General features: G+C 43.5%; 1 protein-coding gene across 1 annotated transcript in view; it reads left to right on the forward strand.

The window, feature by feature from the left end:
• Nucleotides 1-18,054, forward strand: part of FLT1 (fms related receptor tyrosine kinase 1) — a 310,221-nt gene that overhangs the window by 259,177 nt on the left and 32,990 nt on the right. Inside the window, exons 27-28 of the mRNA XM_069202204.1 lie at nucleotides 3,885-3,990; nucleotides 17,806-17,945. Coding sequence (XP_069058305.1) covers nucleotides 3,885-3,990; nucleotides 17,806-17,945 — 246 coding nt within the window. The remainder of the gene's footprint in view (nucleotides 1-3,884; nucleotides 3,991-17,805; nucleotides 17,946-18,054) is intronic.

Consider the following 18,054-nt stretch of genomic DNA (forward strand, 5'->3'; position numbering starts at 1 on the left):
TTCACCTATTTTCAAGTTCAACAATCGGGACATTAATAATGGTTAGAAGGTCCCGCTTTAACCTTGCCAGCTATTTACCGATAAAGTAAACCTAATAACACGTCTTTAATTTAACATTTAGGCTACTGGAGAATCGCTGATCAGAAGTAGAAGCAAATTGGCAGGGAGATGGTGTCATTTGGAAAGAAAATATAGGAAACATGCTAGCATATACTTTTGTAAATTAATTGTTGAGCCACCTTGGTTCACAGGTCGAAGTTACACTGAAATCTGGCACTGAACAGTGATCGAGCTTCCCCTCAGATTTAAATTCCAAACTGAGTAGGTCTTTTAAAGTGAACACCTGTATCTGGGTTCATTGGAAAGGCTGCTAGAAACACTCTTGCCATTTCAAACTTCTTTGTCATACAGCAAATTAACATGGCTAATTCAAGGCAGTACTTGAAACAGTCTACATAGACAGAGTATGGAACTTTCCACAATTGCCACTACCAGGATTGTACTCTGGAATATCAAGTACCGGTACATTGTGGCACCCTATTATCATGAACAAAATATCGAAGGACAAAATATCAAAATGTCAGTGCATACAGGGAAGCATAGATTTAGTATTCTCAACTCCACATCTATGTACCTTGACAATATATATCATTATATGGAGTTAGATATAGAAAATCTATACATACTTACCTTTCGATAATTTGTCTCTCGATGGTCAGTCTATGATATTAGTGTCCCACGATATTCTGTAAGTTGATATTCAGTCTCCACAACCTTCTTAGTTCGCATACGTTTGGATCCCATATTATCAGGCCTTCTCTGACATCAGATTCTGGTTTCTTTGCAGCTTGTGCAATATCACAAAAATACAGTGCTTAATTTGTAAATGAAAATGTGCCGGTGCCCAAAGTTCTCCTCTGAAACATGCGGCTGCTGCAATTAAAAGTGTGAGCACAGAACACGGAGGCAGCGTAATCCTGAAATCATATCTGGCCTCTTTAATCCACTTACAGCCACTCCCTGACCCTTCAGCTCAGTTTTTCAGCTTTCTGCCTTCTTCCTTTGGGAAGCTTTTTCGCTTTTCCCTTCCTCCGTCTTTTCCATATGTGTATTTTGCTCGCAGTGAATAAGTGCCAGCCGTCAAAAATAAGTGCTGGTGTCCAACACCGGAAACCACCTGCTCAAATTAAGCACTGCAAGAATATAATTCATTTTGCTCCGCATTTTATATTTAATAAATTAAATTATCAAGGATTATATTTGGCCACATATTTTATAGAAAGAAGATGCTAAAAGCAAGGGGATTGGGCACCTGCAATGGCCCTTGAGGAAACTGAGTAAAATTTTGATACTTTCTTTGAATGGTCATGGTGTGTGGTCTAGTGGCTATTTGTCTGACTTTGGTTCATGAATTCTGGCTTCATACCTTCACCAAATAGTTGTGAGATTCTTTGCATCAAATTGCACTAATATGTAGCGTTGAAGTAAAGTTTAAAACTTACCAAGATAAGCACAATGTAGCACTTAGTGAAAATCTGCAGTGATGTGCAGCATGAAGAAGAAAAACTCTCGCAGGGCATTTTACAAAGCATTGCACCCTTATGATATCATCAGCCATCCATGCGCTAAAAATACAGTTTTTGCTTGATATCAAACATGATTTACCCTTACGCTATGGTGTAGAGGCAGTCAAGAAGTGTCTTCCATGAGCTTCTTACCTAAAGAGCACCTTTGAGTGTGACCCCTTCACCAAGAGGAATGGCTAAGGGACAATTATGTAATATGCATGCTTGTATTCCTGTAAAACAATTCACGGTTTCCAGTTTGTCCATTGTTTGTGTTTGTTTCAATTTGAAATTGGTATTGACTCAAAGCCATGTCATTCCACTGTGTGTGACTTCAGTTAATCTGGTTTTACATGGATTCTAAAGTATTTTTGTGCAGATCTTGCCCAGTTATGCTCTCTTTGTTTACATTATCAGGGGTTTTATGTTATGCGTCTCAAGGCCGTTTAGTGCTCCACTCACATCAATTTTCAGTGAAAAACATCATCTTGCATTGAAAAGTTGATCAATGCAGCTGTTTGCACCAATTTGCGTCGTGCAAGCACCCTCCTTAAGCTTTTGTAAATCAAGGCCAATTGTCCACATTACAGCCCCTTCCCTTCACATCCTGGTTTCTCTAATCTAGGATTAACTAAACTCATTCATACTGTGGTTGTATGGACACCTCCTCATTATTGAGATACTGCTGCTACAAAAAAGTGTTCTCTGGAAACTGCTCTGATACTCGCTGAAAGGCTCTATCAGAACCTTAACTAAAAGAAAAAGCGTGGTGTGTGAATTAATGGAAAATGAAATGGAAATACAAGAAAATCAAAAATGAAAGCAAACATTGTCAAGGAAAGATAATTTTAAGGAATTATCCAAAATTACACTGTACATGGGTGAAGTTTAGGACTACTGTAGGGCTTTTGGGTTCAGGGATGGGTAATGTTTAGGGTGATGAGGGATTTTTAGGGGTCAGGAATAGCTGGTGTTCGGGCATAGAAAGGGGTTTTAGGGTTCAGAGATGGATGGAGTCTAGGGGTAGTGAGGGGTTTTTACAGGGCATAGAAAGGGTTTTTTAGGGTTCAGAGATAGATGGAGTCTAGGGATAGTGAGGGGTTTTTATAGTTCATGGATGAGTGGCATTTAGGTGTGTGAGGTGCTTTTAGCTTTAAGGATGGATGGGTTGTAGGGGTGCTGAGGGGTTTTAGATTTCATGGATGGTCAAAGTGTAAGACTGTTGAAGGTTTTTAAGGTTTAATTATGAGTAGCAGCTGGGGTGGTGAAGAGTTTTTAGGGTTCAGAATGGGGTGGAGTTTAGGGTGGTGAAGGATTTTAATGTTTCAGGGATATGTGGAGTTTAGATGTAGAAAGTGTTTTTTAAGGTTCATGGATGAGTAGTTTAGGGTGGTGAGGAGTTACAATGGATCATGGATGGTTGATGTTTAAGGGCGGTAAAGGTTTTTTAGGGTTCAGGAATAGGTGGAGCTTGGGTCCGCTGAGGTGTTTTAAGGGGTATGGGATGGATGTGTTTTGGCATGGAAAGAGTCTTTTTGGGTTAAGCAACTGGTGGAGTTAGGGGTAGTGAGTGATTTTATGGTTCAGGGATGGTGGATATTTGGGGTAAAAAGAGCTCTAAGGCTTCAGTGATGAGTGTAGTTTTGATGGGGTCAGGGGCTTTAGGGGGCAGGCATTGATAGTTTAGAGGGGTTGTGAGGGATCAGCAATGGATGGTGTTCAATAGTGGTGATGGGTCAGAGAATTAAAAGTATCCAAAGTAATTGTTTGACAATGTAAAAGACATAAAATGAAATAATGTCCCCTGACGTAAAGCAGCGAAATAAATATCTCTTACAAAACTGTTTCTGAAAGTAAGACCTGCAACTGTTGCATTTATACTTAGAAAATAAGCATTCAAAAGCCAATTTCAGCCAAAAAGGCATTTGTATGAATTGGTTACTACGAAAAGGTAAATGCCATTCATTCTGAAAATTTCTATAAAGCAGTTTAGATGAAATGGTTTCTCAGTAATGGCATGCCATTAAAGCAATCGTTTTTCTATGAAATCACATATGACTGAAAAAAATATCAGAATGTGGCTCTGTGCTTGAGATGAATTCTTGCCAACACATATTTCTGTTGGAATGAAGAGCTGCAGACAATTAAAAAAGAAGATTCCATTGTTCAAAAAATGCCCATCATGATAACCTGATGAAGGCTTGTCTCACACTTAAAGAATCTTAATGAACTAGTGCATCTATGTTGTACAGACAAATTAACCACTGATAGAACATTTTCCTAAATATGCCTGATTACACTTTCTATTTTTAACTTCAGATATCAGACAATGTTAGACTGCTGGAACAGTGATCCACCAGAAAGGCCCAGATTCACTGATCTTGTTGAACGTCTTGGGGACCTTCTCCAAGCCAGCGTCCGACAGGTACGTGTGACTTCTTGGGGTAACACATCACCTTAACAAACCTACAGGCTAATTCAGCATGCACAATGGGGAATATGAAATAGTGCCTTGCACACTGTTGGAGTGAAAAAGAAAGATCAATGGAAGAATTCTAATAAAAAACCTCGAAACACTTCCTGAATGGAGGAACATGTGTATCCGAGTTTTACAAAGTATCTGACGTTCTACTTATATTCTAAGTAGCTGATATTGCTACAGCTGTTGATGATTATTGCATTCCTTTACAATGGTCTTCCTATTGTAAAGCATCTTCTCTGGTGAGTTACACCATGGTTGAGGCATCTAAATCAGGTGTTGTTTGGTCTGCACATGAAGCATCTACAATGCAGCATTTATTCTTTGGTATTTGGGCCCTTGTTCTTTTGATTCGTTTGCACTTGAGCCAAAGAGCATTGAAGGCATTTCGGTCTTGAGTGAGTGCTAGTAGAAAAAGATCTTGCTCTGGGAGCCATCTGATTTAACCATTTTAGATGACCGGGAGGAAGGGGGTTTGATTTTTTGGCAAGCATTTGTACTGGGAGTTTGACTAGTGAAGCCAGAAACTGATAAAGTTCACACTTCGCTATCACACCTCTGTAGGGATGAAGAACATAATATGACCAATTAGGCAAACATAATGGTGATGTTTGCTAACTATAGGTAGGACCTGAGTTGAATTGGTTGTTTTAGTGTCAAGAGTAACAATTAAAATGTTATCATTGGTGCTGGGTCCCAAAGACCCATTAACTTGGGCTGAACTACTTATGGATGAATGAAAGCTTGGTGCCACTTTTGATGTTGAGGAAGAGCAATTCAAATATGCAGTTGTGCAGGTTTCAAGGGCTGCTTAATATGGCTTGAACAGGTATGTATAGGTAGTACTGTATGTTGTCAGCATAAAATTGGTGGAAGCAATCATAGTCACCAGTGAATTTCAGAAGAGAGCAGATATAAAAATGGACAATCACTGGCAAAGCCAATTGGTCTTGGTGAAATGTACGAGGCAAAAGACAGCAACATGAAACCTTCAGGGAGAAAGCACAAGACTAGAAGGCAGTACAGGTGGAGGGAGGAGAATCACAGAAGTGAGAAAGAGAGGAACATGGAGCACAGCTAAGGGAGGGAGAGAAGCAGATGAGGGAGACAGCGGGATAACACAGACACTCTCATAGAGTGCTTAAACAAAAAGAAAAAAGTAGTGCTTGAAAAAGGCAATCAGTAAAAGGACATAGTAAGGCATCTATGTTCCAGGGGTGAGACAAACACAAAAAGAGGATGGAAAGTTCACACAGTTAACACATAAGAAGCAAGCAAATGAGAGTGACAGAGCCCGTCTGCTGCTAACCTTCACTAAGTCCACTGTAAAATAACAATGTCTCACAACAGACAGAGCCTTTACCAAGGCCCGACTGACCGTAACGGGCATCGGGCATTTGCCCGGGAGACTGGAAGGGGGGTCTGCTTTTGTTACTGGGGGCCGGTTTTGTAGCAGGGCAGCAGTTTTAAAAGCACTTCAGAGTTCCTTGTATAGCCATCAGTTTTCAGGCAACAATAAAAGTGGCAAGGTAATTTTGATGATCAATGTTCCTGCTGGAGAGAGACCAGAGTTCTGTCTAGTTGCAGTTTTGACTTTTCTAAGGTAGCGCAGAGTGTTAATATGCCTCCTGCAAATAATGTGTGCTATGCAAATCACAGAACAGTATTTTATGTGCTGTGCTCAGTGGGATACTGCTTTTGTCACAGAGATCAATTTTCCAGTATTTGATTATCCTAACTTTTCTAAAAAGGGTTTGTTTGGGTAGAAATACATTGTTTTTAGTAACGTCAACCCTAACCACTGTGTTAGGTTCTGAATCCTGAGTTTATGCTTCCACAGACCAAGCAAATTCCTACCAGTGTGGATGACATGTAAATCCTATACCTTGTAGTCCCCTTTATCTTAGGTAATATTTTCTATACACTGCTTTACTTACGTATGATTCATTGTCTCTGTATGTGTGTGTGATGTGAAGTGCTCTAGCACCCTGTGCTGGTAAAAGAGGTGCTATAAACCAATTGAAATGCATGTGAGAGAGGGGCTAAGGAGAGATGAGAGGCCGTGTTAGAGGATGATGGTGAGGGAATCACTGAAGAGCCCCAATAAAGATTGCTGCATACTGGTGCACTGAAAGTTCACCATTTACTATGCTATAAGAACCAATAGCGTTGAATACATAATAAAAAATGTGTCGTAGAATGCACAGTTTTTGCCATTTCTCCCCAATATTTTTAGATGGGAACCCCCTTTATAGTCATCAGGCGTGCTTGCTATGCAGCCAATAGGAGCTGGTCTGACCAAATTTGCCAGGGTTGCTTTGCTTCCCCAGACCTGCCATGGCATGCACTCTCTTTTTGAGAACTAAAATGGTCCTCTTATAGGTCAATGCCCAGTCTCTTGATCATCCTGAATTTCAGGGGAAATATTGGAACTAAGCCCAAACAATGTTTAGTGCAAATATGATATTTTTCTCTGTGCCAATTTTGCTAGGAAAAAGGTGTCAATATTTGTATGGAGAAAACTGGGGAAAATAGGGGAAATCTGCAATCATTGGGATGCTAATTCTGATACTGCAGGTTATCTGTCATTCGTAGCAGGAAAACTCATAAATGGTAGGTCAAACCACACCACAGTAATACAACACCAAGCACTATCAGTATTTTCCCTGGGCATCTTTACTGAGTTAAATTTTGGGCACTTACTATGAGGTGCATTTAGTGTGTTCCTGTTGGGGGTGTTAGAGGCCTCGGCAGAAGATGGCCATCACTCTGTGAGGCTCTGCTGACCGGGGGCTGAATATCATCATTTATCCGATTTAAAAAAACAGCATCAGTGCCTGCTGACTGAAGATCTCATGCTCGCAACTCTGTTTTCCCATGGGTACCCATTTCTGGCTGCAAAGACAGTGCTGAAATAGCTGAACCTGCAGGGATGCCCGAAGTAGCCTAGAGCACAGCGGGAATGCAAGACTATGGCAGCGATTACCACCTGTGCTTAGTGAAGACAACCCCTGCTGTGCTCAGTACACCCGAGACCTGCAAGCTGGAGCCATGAAGGGACCAAATTAAGAAGTCCTGCAAAATGTGAGATTCCCTGCTAGTTAACTAGTCTACCATGGTGGCTGCAGGCCACCAGAGGTCTTAGTGTCTGCCCGCCAAGACTTTGACCTGCAACTGCCTGTCCCAATACGGGGACGGACTTGGCGGGACCAACTGAGTGACCGCCCCGTGTGACGGAAGCTGGAGAGGTGGTGAGGTGGCTACAGCGTACTCTGGTAGTGCTGGTGAGACTGGCACTAGCAGGGAACGTCGGCCCTGGGTGCCTGCCGCGAAGGCCCCTGAGTGAGTGGCGTGCACGGAGCTAACTAATCCAACAGCACCCATCTGAGCTGCCTATCTGCATCCGTCCTAGCCCCTGCTGTCTGAGCTGCGGCCTGTGCGTGGACACTGTGAAGGGCCTAGTCTTGCTTCTGGACAGAACAGCACCAAGAGGGCTCCAAGCCCAGCACAGAAGTCCTGCCTGGGTTGTTTACAGTTTGGGGATGCAGTGACGGCCCCCACCCTCTGCAAGAAAACTAAGTGGCTGCAACGCCATTTGGTTGGGTCCAACTGGAGATTGGGCCTGACCCCTAGCTGAGAATCTACAGGGGTTGATCGGCCCTACCCAAACAAACAAAGGGCTTTTGTTGCTTAAGGAGGCCCCCAACTGATCAAGTGACCACTGGCTTGCCCGTGCCCCCCATTCCCTCAGAACCAGTGGGAAGTAGCAGGGCCCAACTTATCTCCTTTTTGGAGCCTGTCTCTGCTTACGACCCCAGAATGGTTTGCTGGTAGCCCAGACCACAACTAAGGAGGAGAGCACCGTGCAGGTGCGTGATCTGCTTGTGCCCCCCTGGAATATCCCTTTGAGGTGAGACGGAACCTGGCTGATGTACAACGCCCAGTTTGCCTGACTGAGCAATGCTGGCTTCCCTGCGGCCACACCTCCACAGTTAACCCATCAACTAAATAATGGAGAATGCCGACGCAAAACAATTAAAGCTCACATTTGAACAGCACCAAAAGATGTGCACAACAAAACCACCGATGGAAGACAGTAGGTGAGTCCAGGCGGTGGAGAGAGTATTCCCTAAAGACTGACATATGTGCAAAATTCTTAGATTTTAAACACAGCCTTATTGCCGTTAATACCAAGATTGATCTGTTGACTGATGGATTTGACCTGCTAAAGGAAAGAGTCAACGGCCATGGTGAATGCCTACCCTAACTTGAGAGTCGTACGTCAACGACTTAAGATGACGGGGCGCTGGTGAGTGAGATATTGCTCCAAATGGAAAAGGTCTTAGAGCTCATCCAAAATAAAAATAAAGACAACCTCAGGATTTTTGGAGTTTCAGAATCCACCGCCATGGGACACATGGAGGATGAGGTTGAAACTATGCTCCGCGCACTTTATGGTGAGTCACTCTTTGCCATGCTAACTGTGGAGAGAGCGCACAGACCCATAATTGCGCATCTACTGAATTAAAGAGACAGAGACACAGTGTTGCGACTTGCAAGAGATCAACAAATCCTCATCTACCAGGACACAACTGTCTCCTTCTACCTGGGCTTTAAGGTCACTGTTCAGGCAATCAGAAGATACTTTTTGCCCGTTAAATCCACCCTATTCAAGACGAACACAAAATAGTCCTTGCTGCATCCAGCCAAGCGGCCACCAAGTTTGTTAAGGGCATCCCGCTGACTGCAACTAGACCACACACAGAACCCACTAATGTTGCACAGAGATGGTAGACATGGGGTCTCTAGTTGGCAGTGGTTTGCACCGTGTCCAAGTAGGGACCCTCACTCTAGTCAGGGTAAGGGAGTCACACAGCTAAGATAACCCTTGTTCACTAACCTGGTAGCGTGGCATGAGCAGTCAGGCTTATCTCAGACCCAATGTGTAAAGCATTTGTACACACACACACACACACACACGCAGTAACACAGTGAGAACACCACAAAAGTACTCCACACCAGTTTAGAAACATAGCCAATATTTATCTGAGTAAAATAAGACCAAAATGGCAAAAATCAAAATACACAAGTGAAGATACACATTTTAAAAGATTACATCTCAGTAGAGTGCTTCGAACACACAAAATCTCCAACTGGGGCTATCACGACGTCTTAATGGAGTAATTCCCAACAGTCTGCTGCCGCTCGCGAGGGAGTGTTGGCCGGTCATGGAGTTGCACGGATCCCAGGTACAGTACCTTTGGAAAACAAGGAAACAAAGACATTGCATGGAGTCGGGGAGGTGAGGCGTTGCTGGAGCCAGTGCAGTGTTGGTTCCTTACTGCTACCTGGGAGGTGAGGCGTCGGTTTCTTACTGCGAGACAGGAGAGGTGAGGCATTGGTTCCTTATGGTTGCAGGGGAAGTGATGGAGCGTCAATGGCAAGGTGTCGGTTCCTTGTGATCCGGTAGGTTCAGGGAATCCAGCAGGTTAAGGCATGAGGTGTTGACTTCACGCTGTTGCGATCACACTACGGGGCCACAGGTGCTGCAGCGGAGTCGAAGTAGGGTGTCACGGATGTCAGTGATATGGCATTCGGGACTCATGCTGTGGTGGGACTTTAGAGGTGCTGCGGCAGCATTGGGCCTGCAGCGTCGGTCACAGTGGTTGCACTCAGCGGGGCCACGGCTTTGGTGCAGGCAGTAGCACAGAGTCAGAGAGCAGTGCCAGTTCCGAAGTAGCTCTGGAGTCAATGTACTTGGTTTCTTACATCAGAACTGACTCTCAATGGATTTAGCACCACTTGGCAAGGCAGGATTCTCAGCAAGACAGCCCAGGTGCTGGCAGATGAAGTCTTTGATGTGCCTGAGACTTCTAGCAGGGGGGCAAGGGCAGTCCAACCCCTTATAGAACCTTTGGAAATAGGATTTAGAAAGCAAAGTCCAGTCATTTCACTTCCAGGAAAGAAGCAGAAAGCAGCAGGCCAGCACAGCCAAGCAACAGGCAGAGTGGCAGTCCCTACTAGAGCATCTAGCTCTTGTTCCTTCACAATGTCCTCAGTCCAGAAGGATTCTAAAGTTGTGTTCCACTACAAATACTCATTTCTGTCTTTGAAGTAGGCAAACCTCAAAGGAAAGTCTTTGTAGTGCACAAGACCCCACCTTTCCTGCCCTGGCCCCAAACACACCCCTAGGGGGTTGGAGACTGCTTTGTGTAAGGACAGGCACATCCCTATTCAGGTGCAAGTGTCAGCGCCTCCCACCACTCTAGCCCAGAAAGACCCATCAGGACATGCAGGGCACACTTCAGCTCACTTTGTGTGACTGTCTAGAGTGAATTTACAAACAGCCCAGCTGTCATCCTGACCCAGAAGTGTATTACACAGCCGGACAGAGGCACAGAATAGTTAAGAAAGAAAATGCCCGCTTTCTAAAAGTGGCATTTTCAAACTCACAATTTAAAAACCAACTTCACCAAATGATGAATTTTTAAATTGTGAGTTCAGAGTCCCCAAACTCCACATCTCTATCTGCTCCCAATGGGAAATTACACTTAAAAGATATTTCAAGGCAACCCCCATGTTACCCTATGGGAGAGATAGGCCTTGGAATAGTGAAAAACGAATTTAGCAGTATTTCACTATCAGGACAATTCCTGTCCTTTAAATACACTGCACCATGCCCATTGGGCTGCCTTGGGCCTACATTAGGGGTGACTTTCATGTAATAAAAGGGAAGGTTTGGGACTGGCAAGTGAGTGCACCTGCCACGTCAAACTAACAGTTCAAAACTGCACACACACACAAACTGCAGTGGCAGGTCTATGACATATTTACAGGGCTACTCATGTGTGTGGCATAATCAGTGCTCCAGGCCCACTAGTAGCATTTGATTTACAGACCCTGGGCACACCTAGTACACTATATTAGGGACTCACTAGTAAATCAAATGAGCCAAAATGGAGAGAACAATCCCCAATACAATTTAGACAGAGAGCCCTTGCACTTTAGCACTGGTAAGCAGTTGTAAAGTGCCCAGCGTCCTAAAGCCAGAAAAAACTAAAGTCATCACAGGATTCAAAACAGGAGGTCAGAAGCAAAAAGAAAGGGGAAACCCCACAGAAAGGGCCATTTCCAACAAGGGGCATTTAAGTTTAAATGATTATGTTCTGTGCAGTCCAACAATATTACTTCTTGTTTGACCACTGAACACTGATGGCATTATTCAACATGTGACCCTCGCTTTCAATAGTTTCATGTCACTAGAGGCACCTGAACTGTTGGGCTTGTACCACAAATATATACAATCAAACTGCTGATGGCCTGGACGAACTGCTATTATGAACTCCCTCCAGTCCCCAGCTATTTCGTAGCTGGGAGTGTGCTGGGCCTATAGCTACTGAGATCCGTCCCTGGTTGGTCTTCTTTTCTGGCACCAGTGGCCAGGTTTGGGTTGGGAGCGATGCTTTTGGTCCGGTTGGGGGCCGAAGTGGGTGGTATCAGTGTTTGGGTACTGTTCTTAACTATTATAGATTTTAGTTTTTTGTCTCCCTCCCTCCACTCAGCAAACACCCACTAGCTCAACGACAGGCTATTTCTCCCTGCGAGCGTGCACTGACCTTGCTAGTTCAGACTATGAAGGAAACACTATGGCACCACTAGCTTGTGTGACGTGGAATGTTTGTGGATTGAATGACAGGTGTAAGACATGCCACGTGCTGGCATATCTGCAGAGGCATTGCACAGACATTTGCTTCCTACAGGAACCACACCTAGCAGAGGGCTGGATAGGGGAACAACACATAGCACATGACATGTATCACCCCGACCTGCCTTGCTTGGTCACGCATTGATCTTTGCAAGGCCATGCAGGATGACGAGGCGCTGACTAGCAAGGTTTTTCACATGCCATGTATCGTGTCAGACCACTCCCCAGTTCAGTTACAGTTCTCCCCTCTGGACTTTAGATTTCATGTGGTGGCTTCCATTGGGTGCACTGCACAACGAAATGTTTTGGGAGGAAGTGTGGATGGCAAACGAGGAATACTTTGCACATAATTTGGGTATGGTGGATTCCTACGTCACACTTTGGAAGGGGTTAAAAACAGCAATTCCTGGGTTATGTATAGCAAACAGGCTGGGGTACTGAGTGCATTGCAGGGTGACTTGACACACCTCAAGGCGGAGATCAGGGCACTGGCGCTCCAGTCCTTCACTGACAAAAGTGACTCCACACTAGCTAGCATTCAAAGCAAACTGAGCGACTTTGAAGATGCCATGCAGCGGGAAACACATTATCTGAGCAAGGAGGCCAATGCCCGGCGATACGGTCAGGATGACTAAGCAGGCAAAACACTTGCGAATATGTTGCGTAAGCCCTGGGCTAACAATTACATCGCAGAGCAGAGGACCCAGAGCAACTAAGTAGTAATAGGGATGGCTGTGGGGCAGAGGGAAATGACAAATTTCTACTCTTCATTGTACCAGTCAGCCCAGTCAAATGCACCCCCAGACCTTGACTCCTTCTTTGACTCGCTACAACTACTCTGATGAGAAGATGGGCACTGTAGGTTTCTAGATGAGCTGTTCACAGTAGAAGAAGTTGTACAAGTGATTAGTGTTCTCCCTGGGGATACGTCTGTGGGTTTAGATAGTCACCACTGCTTTTTACAAAGAGTTCGCACCTCTCCTAGCCCAGCACCTCCTAGCCATATATATATGTACCACTTGTACCACCTGTACAAGTGGTGCTGATTGTTACCATTTTAAAACCCGACAAGGATCCACAGCAATATGAATCCTATGTACTGTTAGCTATGATTAACATGGATAACAAAATCCTTGCCAAGTTGATCGCTTCCCAGTTGCTCCTACTGCTTCTGCTCACTGTCAGACCAGATCAGTCCGGATAGGTCCCTGGATGCTCTACGTCTCACCACCCTCTGAGCTTTTTTGCTCTACTACGTATCATTGAGCCAGTCTCAGCGCTGCTGTGATTTTTTTAGATGCCACTAAGGCTTTTGATTCATTGGACTGGCCATATCTCTTTGCATTGTTATCTCAGCTTGGTATCAGCCCTACATTTTGTAAACTCATTCACCTCCTTTATGCAGGTCCTGTGGCCCGCCTTCACATTAATGGATAGATTACCCCTCTTTTCCAGTGACTCCTGGCATGCTCCCGGCATTATCTCCCATACTTTTCGCCATTGCAATGAAACCTCTTGCAGCCAAACTCCATCAGCACAACTCCCAGAGTGGCCTGGTATTTTCACCCTATGTTGTTTTGGTTTCCATGTAAGCAAACATTGTGACTCTATATTTCAAACACCCTCGTGATAATTTAGACCCTTCAATTAGGGAATTCACCAAGTTTGGGAGCTCTCTGGAATTTCTATAAACTGGGCAAAATCAATGATTCTTTCCACTCACAACATTGACTCAGGAGGTTACGTCGGAGTTTCCTCTGCATTGGGCAACTGAGGTAGGTACCTGGGAGTCTGGCGGAGCCGAGACTTGGACACCCTCTGGCGCTCCAACTATGGCCATCAGATGGACTGGCTGGAGGAGCGTGTGGAGATATGGATGGATCTCCTGTTTCCAATGGCCAGCACGCTAGCTTTAGCAAAGTGGTTGATACTACCCAAATTCTTGTACCTGTCCATTAACCTCCCGCTGCCACAATACGTTTGACGCCACACCCGCTCCCTTCTTATAACACTTACGTGGGCTGGGAGACAAACCAAAATTTCCTGGGAGATCTTTACACTCCCATTTGAGCAGGGCAGGCTAGCAATGCCAGATATGGACCTACTACTACACTTTACAAGCGCAATTTGCACACTATTGGCTATACCTCACCCAATTTCTTGCACATAAGCCCCTGAACATGACCATGTAGCTCCATGCCCTCTTCAATTGACACTATACTGAGTTCCAAGATATCCCAAGGCTGTGCTTGACACAGTGGGCTGCACAATGTGAGTGTGGAACGAAGTGAGGAGGCGGGCCTGGATGGACTCCCTCTTTAGACCTTCTGTCCCACTGATTGGTCACTCTGCTTTACTCTTCATGCAAGACACTGGCACAGGCAACAGACTGCGCAGCTGAACCTCACAACCATGGGCGACATTTATCCAGAGGGCTTCTTCATCATCTCTTATTAAGCTGTGCTAGCTCCAGCCATCTCTATATCAGACACATTTACATACTACCAGCTGCGAGCTGCAATGCATGGCCTCTACAGCTCATTCCCTGCAGCATCTTCTACAGTTCAAGCTCTTGGGGCTTTCTTGGTAAACCCATCCCTGCACAGGCTCATCACTGGAAGATACTCTGATATGCAGGATACAGCTCCAGTACTTGTACCCGGCACCTGACAATCACGGGCCCACACTCTTGATATCCCCATTTCTGAGAAGCGGTGGTGCTTCTGCTGCTCTCAGACTCCAGCTTTGTCACCAAACTACTGGCTTAGTGCACTTTAAATACATACATAAGATCTATCGCACCCTGGAGTGGCTGCATAAAATGGGCTTTCTGGAAGATGTTCATTGCACCCAATGCTCAGCGCTGTGCACTGATTTTCTTCATTCGGCTTGGGACTGCCCAGGTGTGGGGGCTTTTTGGAACACTGTCTTTGACACTATTGATGAAGTAGTTGACCTCCGGCTGAAGCGCATGCCCGGGTTGCAGTGCTAGCCTATGTGAAGGAGGTACCCTCAGAATGACGACAGATGACTGCGCTTCTGCTGCTTCCAGCTAAGCAACAAGTGGCAATCCATTGGGGGGGCACCACCCAGTTCTGCAAAAGGCTGCCTTGCTCAAAGGTGTGGCGCACTGTCAAGATAACAGTATTCTGGAACTGATGCCAGCGAGATCACGCCTTAAGGACATTTGGTCCCCCTTAGAGTTTCTGGGCCCCGCTGAGTGACTGTGGCTAAAGGTATCCATGCACTGCTGCAAAGTCTTTTATGCGGCAGCTGTTACTACGCTAGCAGGACTCTGACCTGCAGCAACCTTGCTGAGAGGTGATTCCCCTTCCTTCCTCCTCCACCTCCCTCTACTGTACTCTCACTGTCCTTACTGGATGAGGGCTTTCTCTATTGTGTGGTACTTGAATTACAAATTAATGCTGACACTTGAACACTGCTGATGGATATATGTAAAGTGTACTGCTGAGCCCCTCTTTTTCCTCCCCTGTATTTGTTTTGAAATGCTAATAAAATAATTTAAAAAATGTGTTCCTGTTAAGGTACCTCAGTGGAATCTGTGAACTGTATGCTACAGCTTTAGCCAGAAATGTAATGTATTTGTTCCACGCAGATAACGTTAACTGCATTTTTTAACTGTTTTTTATTCCCATTTATCTATTAATTTGCATATAATCAGGATAGGCAGCTGCATTCAGTGCTGTCGCAAGACACTTTGCTGCTATAGGCGAGATACATTTTTTGGAGCACCCTTTCTTAATTATAGTTGTAGCACCACCCCGCTCGGTGGGCCTTTATGTGGCACCTCGATACATGTGGTACCATAGGCAATCTCGCCTATGGATATAATTGACACAGCTGCATGATAACATTACTGTGTTCAACATATGGTATTGACATTTGTAATAAGATGCAATACAATAAACATACAAAAAAGACAAAAATAAAATATTGATAACAATATGGTAATATGTAGCATTGATGAGTCATTACTATAACAAAGTAAATAATAAGAAAACAAAGATAATAGGCTATTTATCAGTTTATAGTATTAATAGTGCAAAGTATAGCTTATATAAATTCAGCATTACTACCTGTAAAAGATAATACATTTTGAGAGAATTACTGATCCAGTAATTTTTGAAAATGTTCATGTTTATGTAATGCATGAATAGGCTGAAAGGAAGACATCCTATCTCCTTGTCCAGCTAATGTAATCCATGCCCCACAGCTATGTGCTGACAATAGCTTTGCTTCTTTCCTATTAGACATAATAGATTTAATTATTGAAGGGATTAAGAAAATAAATAATACTTGATTGGCCAAAAATAAGCAGGAGGAGAAGGCTAATGATCTACATATAATAATAGAACATGGCAGTTTATGAGGTACCTTGCTAATCTTACAAAAAAAACATACTTCAGACCAAAATGCAGATGAATAATACATGTTTTAAGAAATCATCTGTAACATGACACTGCCAACACATGGGCATATCAAGTAGTTGAGGTCTAAAGAGTCAACAGGGCTCCATAAACAGTTATATAAAGTAAATAATATTTGATTGCTAAGGGGAAACAGGTAGCCAACTGGATATATTAGAAAAAATAATGTGCTTTCAGTTTTTGGATTAATAGGCAGTAGACAATTCCATATTCCAGAATTCTCCAATATAAACTCAGCTTGACAATGTATTAGTAATAATCTCTTGTATACTTTTGGATTAATATGATTAGGATGATGACAAATATTTAAAGATAGTCATATGTCAGGGTCCTTAACAAATTACATATTCAAGGGGTTCAGTGATACGCAACAAACTTTTGCTGTAAATCAGTGAATGGCAAAAAGGCATTTCTTTGACGTATCAGTGAGGTAGAAAATTTCAGAATCGTTGCACTTCTAAAATCTTCCATTATGATTAAGTTTAATAGCTGGATTCAGCCATAAAGAGGTCTGTATGTAATGTTTAATATTAGTATAAAATAATACATTATAAAATAAGAGAGCTTGTTTTGTAGCTCTTTTAACTGGGAATTGTTTACAGTTTGTTGTTTTGCGAAATGGAGAAAATTGAAATTAGTGGAAAAGGATTGGTCAAATCCTCTTCAACTTTTAACCACAAGGAGGTAAAGATTGAAGTAGTATTGTGAAACCAAAAATAACCTTTTCATATAATGAAGACAGTGTGACAGTCATAAAAAGTAGGCAATCTTGGAGCTGAATCATTAATCTCATGTTGGAGTTTTAAATAGCCTATTCTTGGGATTTAATTATACCAAATAAAGTTGGATATTATATTCTGCAGCTTTTTGTAAAACAATAATGGGAAATTAAGGAGTATCTAAGATACTACATATAGTATCTGCCAAACTACAACAGCCATTTCTACCTTCACATAAGGAGTGTCTCTTGCAACTGTGCTATGTCCGAACAACCGTTAAGTTTTGGTCATTGCAGATTAATTTAATATGATTTAGCAATTGAGAGTGTGCATTAGCGAACAAGTTTGTTACAAATGACTACATACACTAGTGAGTCCGATATGAGTCAGCATGTACCTAGGGTGCAGTATATAGGGCCTGATTACGACTTCGGCGGACAGGATTACTCTGTCCCAAATATGACGGATATCCCACCTGCCGTATTACGAGTTCCATAGGATATAATGGACTCGTAATTCAGTGGGCGGGATATCCGTCACATTTGGGACGGAGTAATCCCATCCGCGGAAGTCATAATCAGGCCCATAGTATTCAAAGGACTACTTATTGTGTTGGGCAAGTGAGTTTGAGTGAAGGTATTAGCAAGTGAGTGTACTCACAAGTGAATTTGTGAGTAACGGAATCTATTTGCAGAGTATTCACAGCACGCACCATAGCGTCTATCAAACCCATAGAAAGAGGACACTGTGATAGTCTCAGGATATATGTTCACTTGTGTATGTTTACTTGGCTACCTCAGTAGAAAGTTCTAATCTCTCTCTCCTTGTTTAAAATGATCTTCTTGTGAGACCAGTCAATAAAATCACCTTTTGTTTCACCACCTCTTAGGATGGAAAGGACTACCTTCCTGTAAATACTGCCACAGCCAACGGTGCTTGCACTGGTGGTAGTGCAACAGCTCCCAAGTCTTGTGTCGGAGAAGGAAGATCACCCACAAAGTTCAGCTGTGAGAGCTCAGAAAACTGCAGGTAAGGAAACGAACACTGAAACATGTTCAGATCCTGCTGGTTTACTTTTCTATAAAACCTCAAGTCAGGGTAGCTATGCACTAAAACACTGTGGGGCATATTTATACTC

Source organism: Pleurodeles waltl, chromosome 8 (genome assembly GCF_031143425.1).
Source record: "Pleurodeles waltl isolate 20211129_DDA chromosome 8, aPleWal1.hap1.20221129, whole genome shotgun sequence".
NCBI lineage: Eukaryota > Metazoa > Chordata > Amphibia > Caudata > Salamandridae > Pleurodeles > Pleurodeles waltl.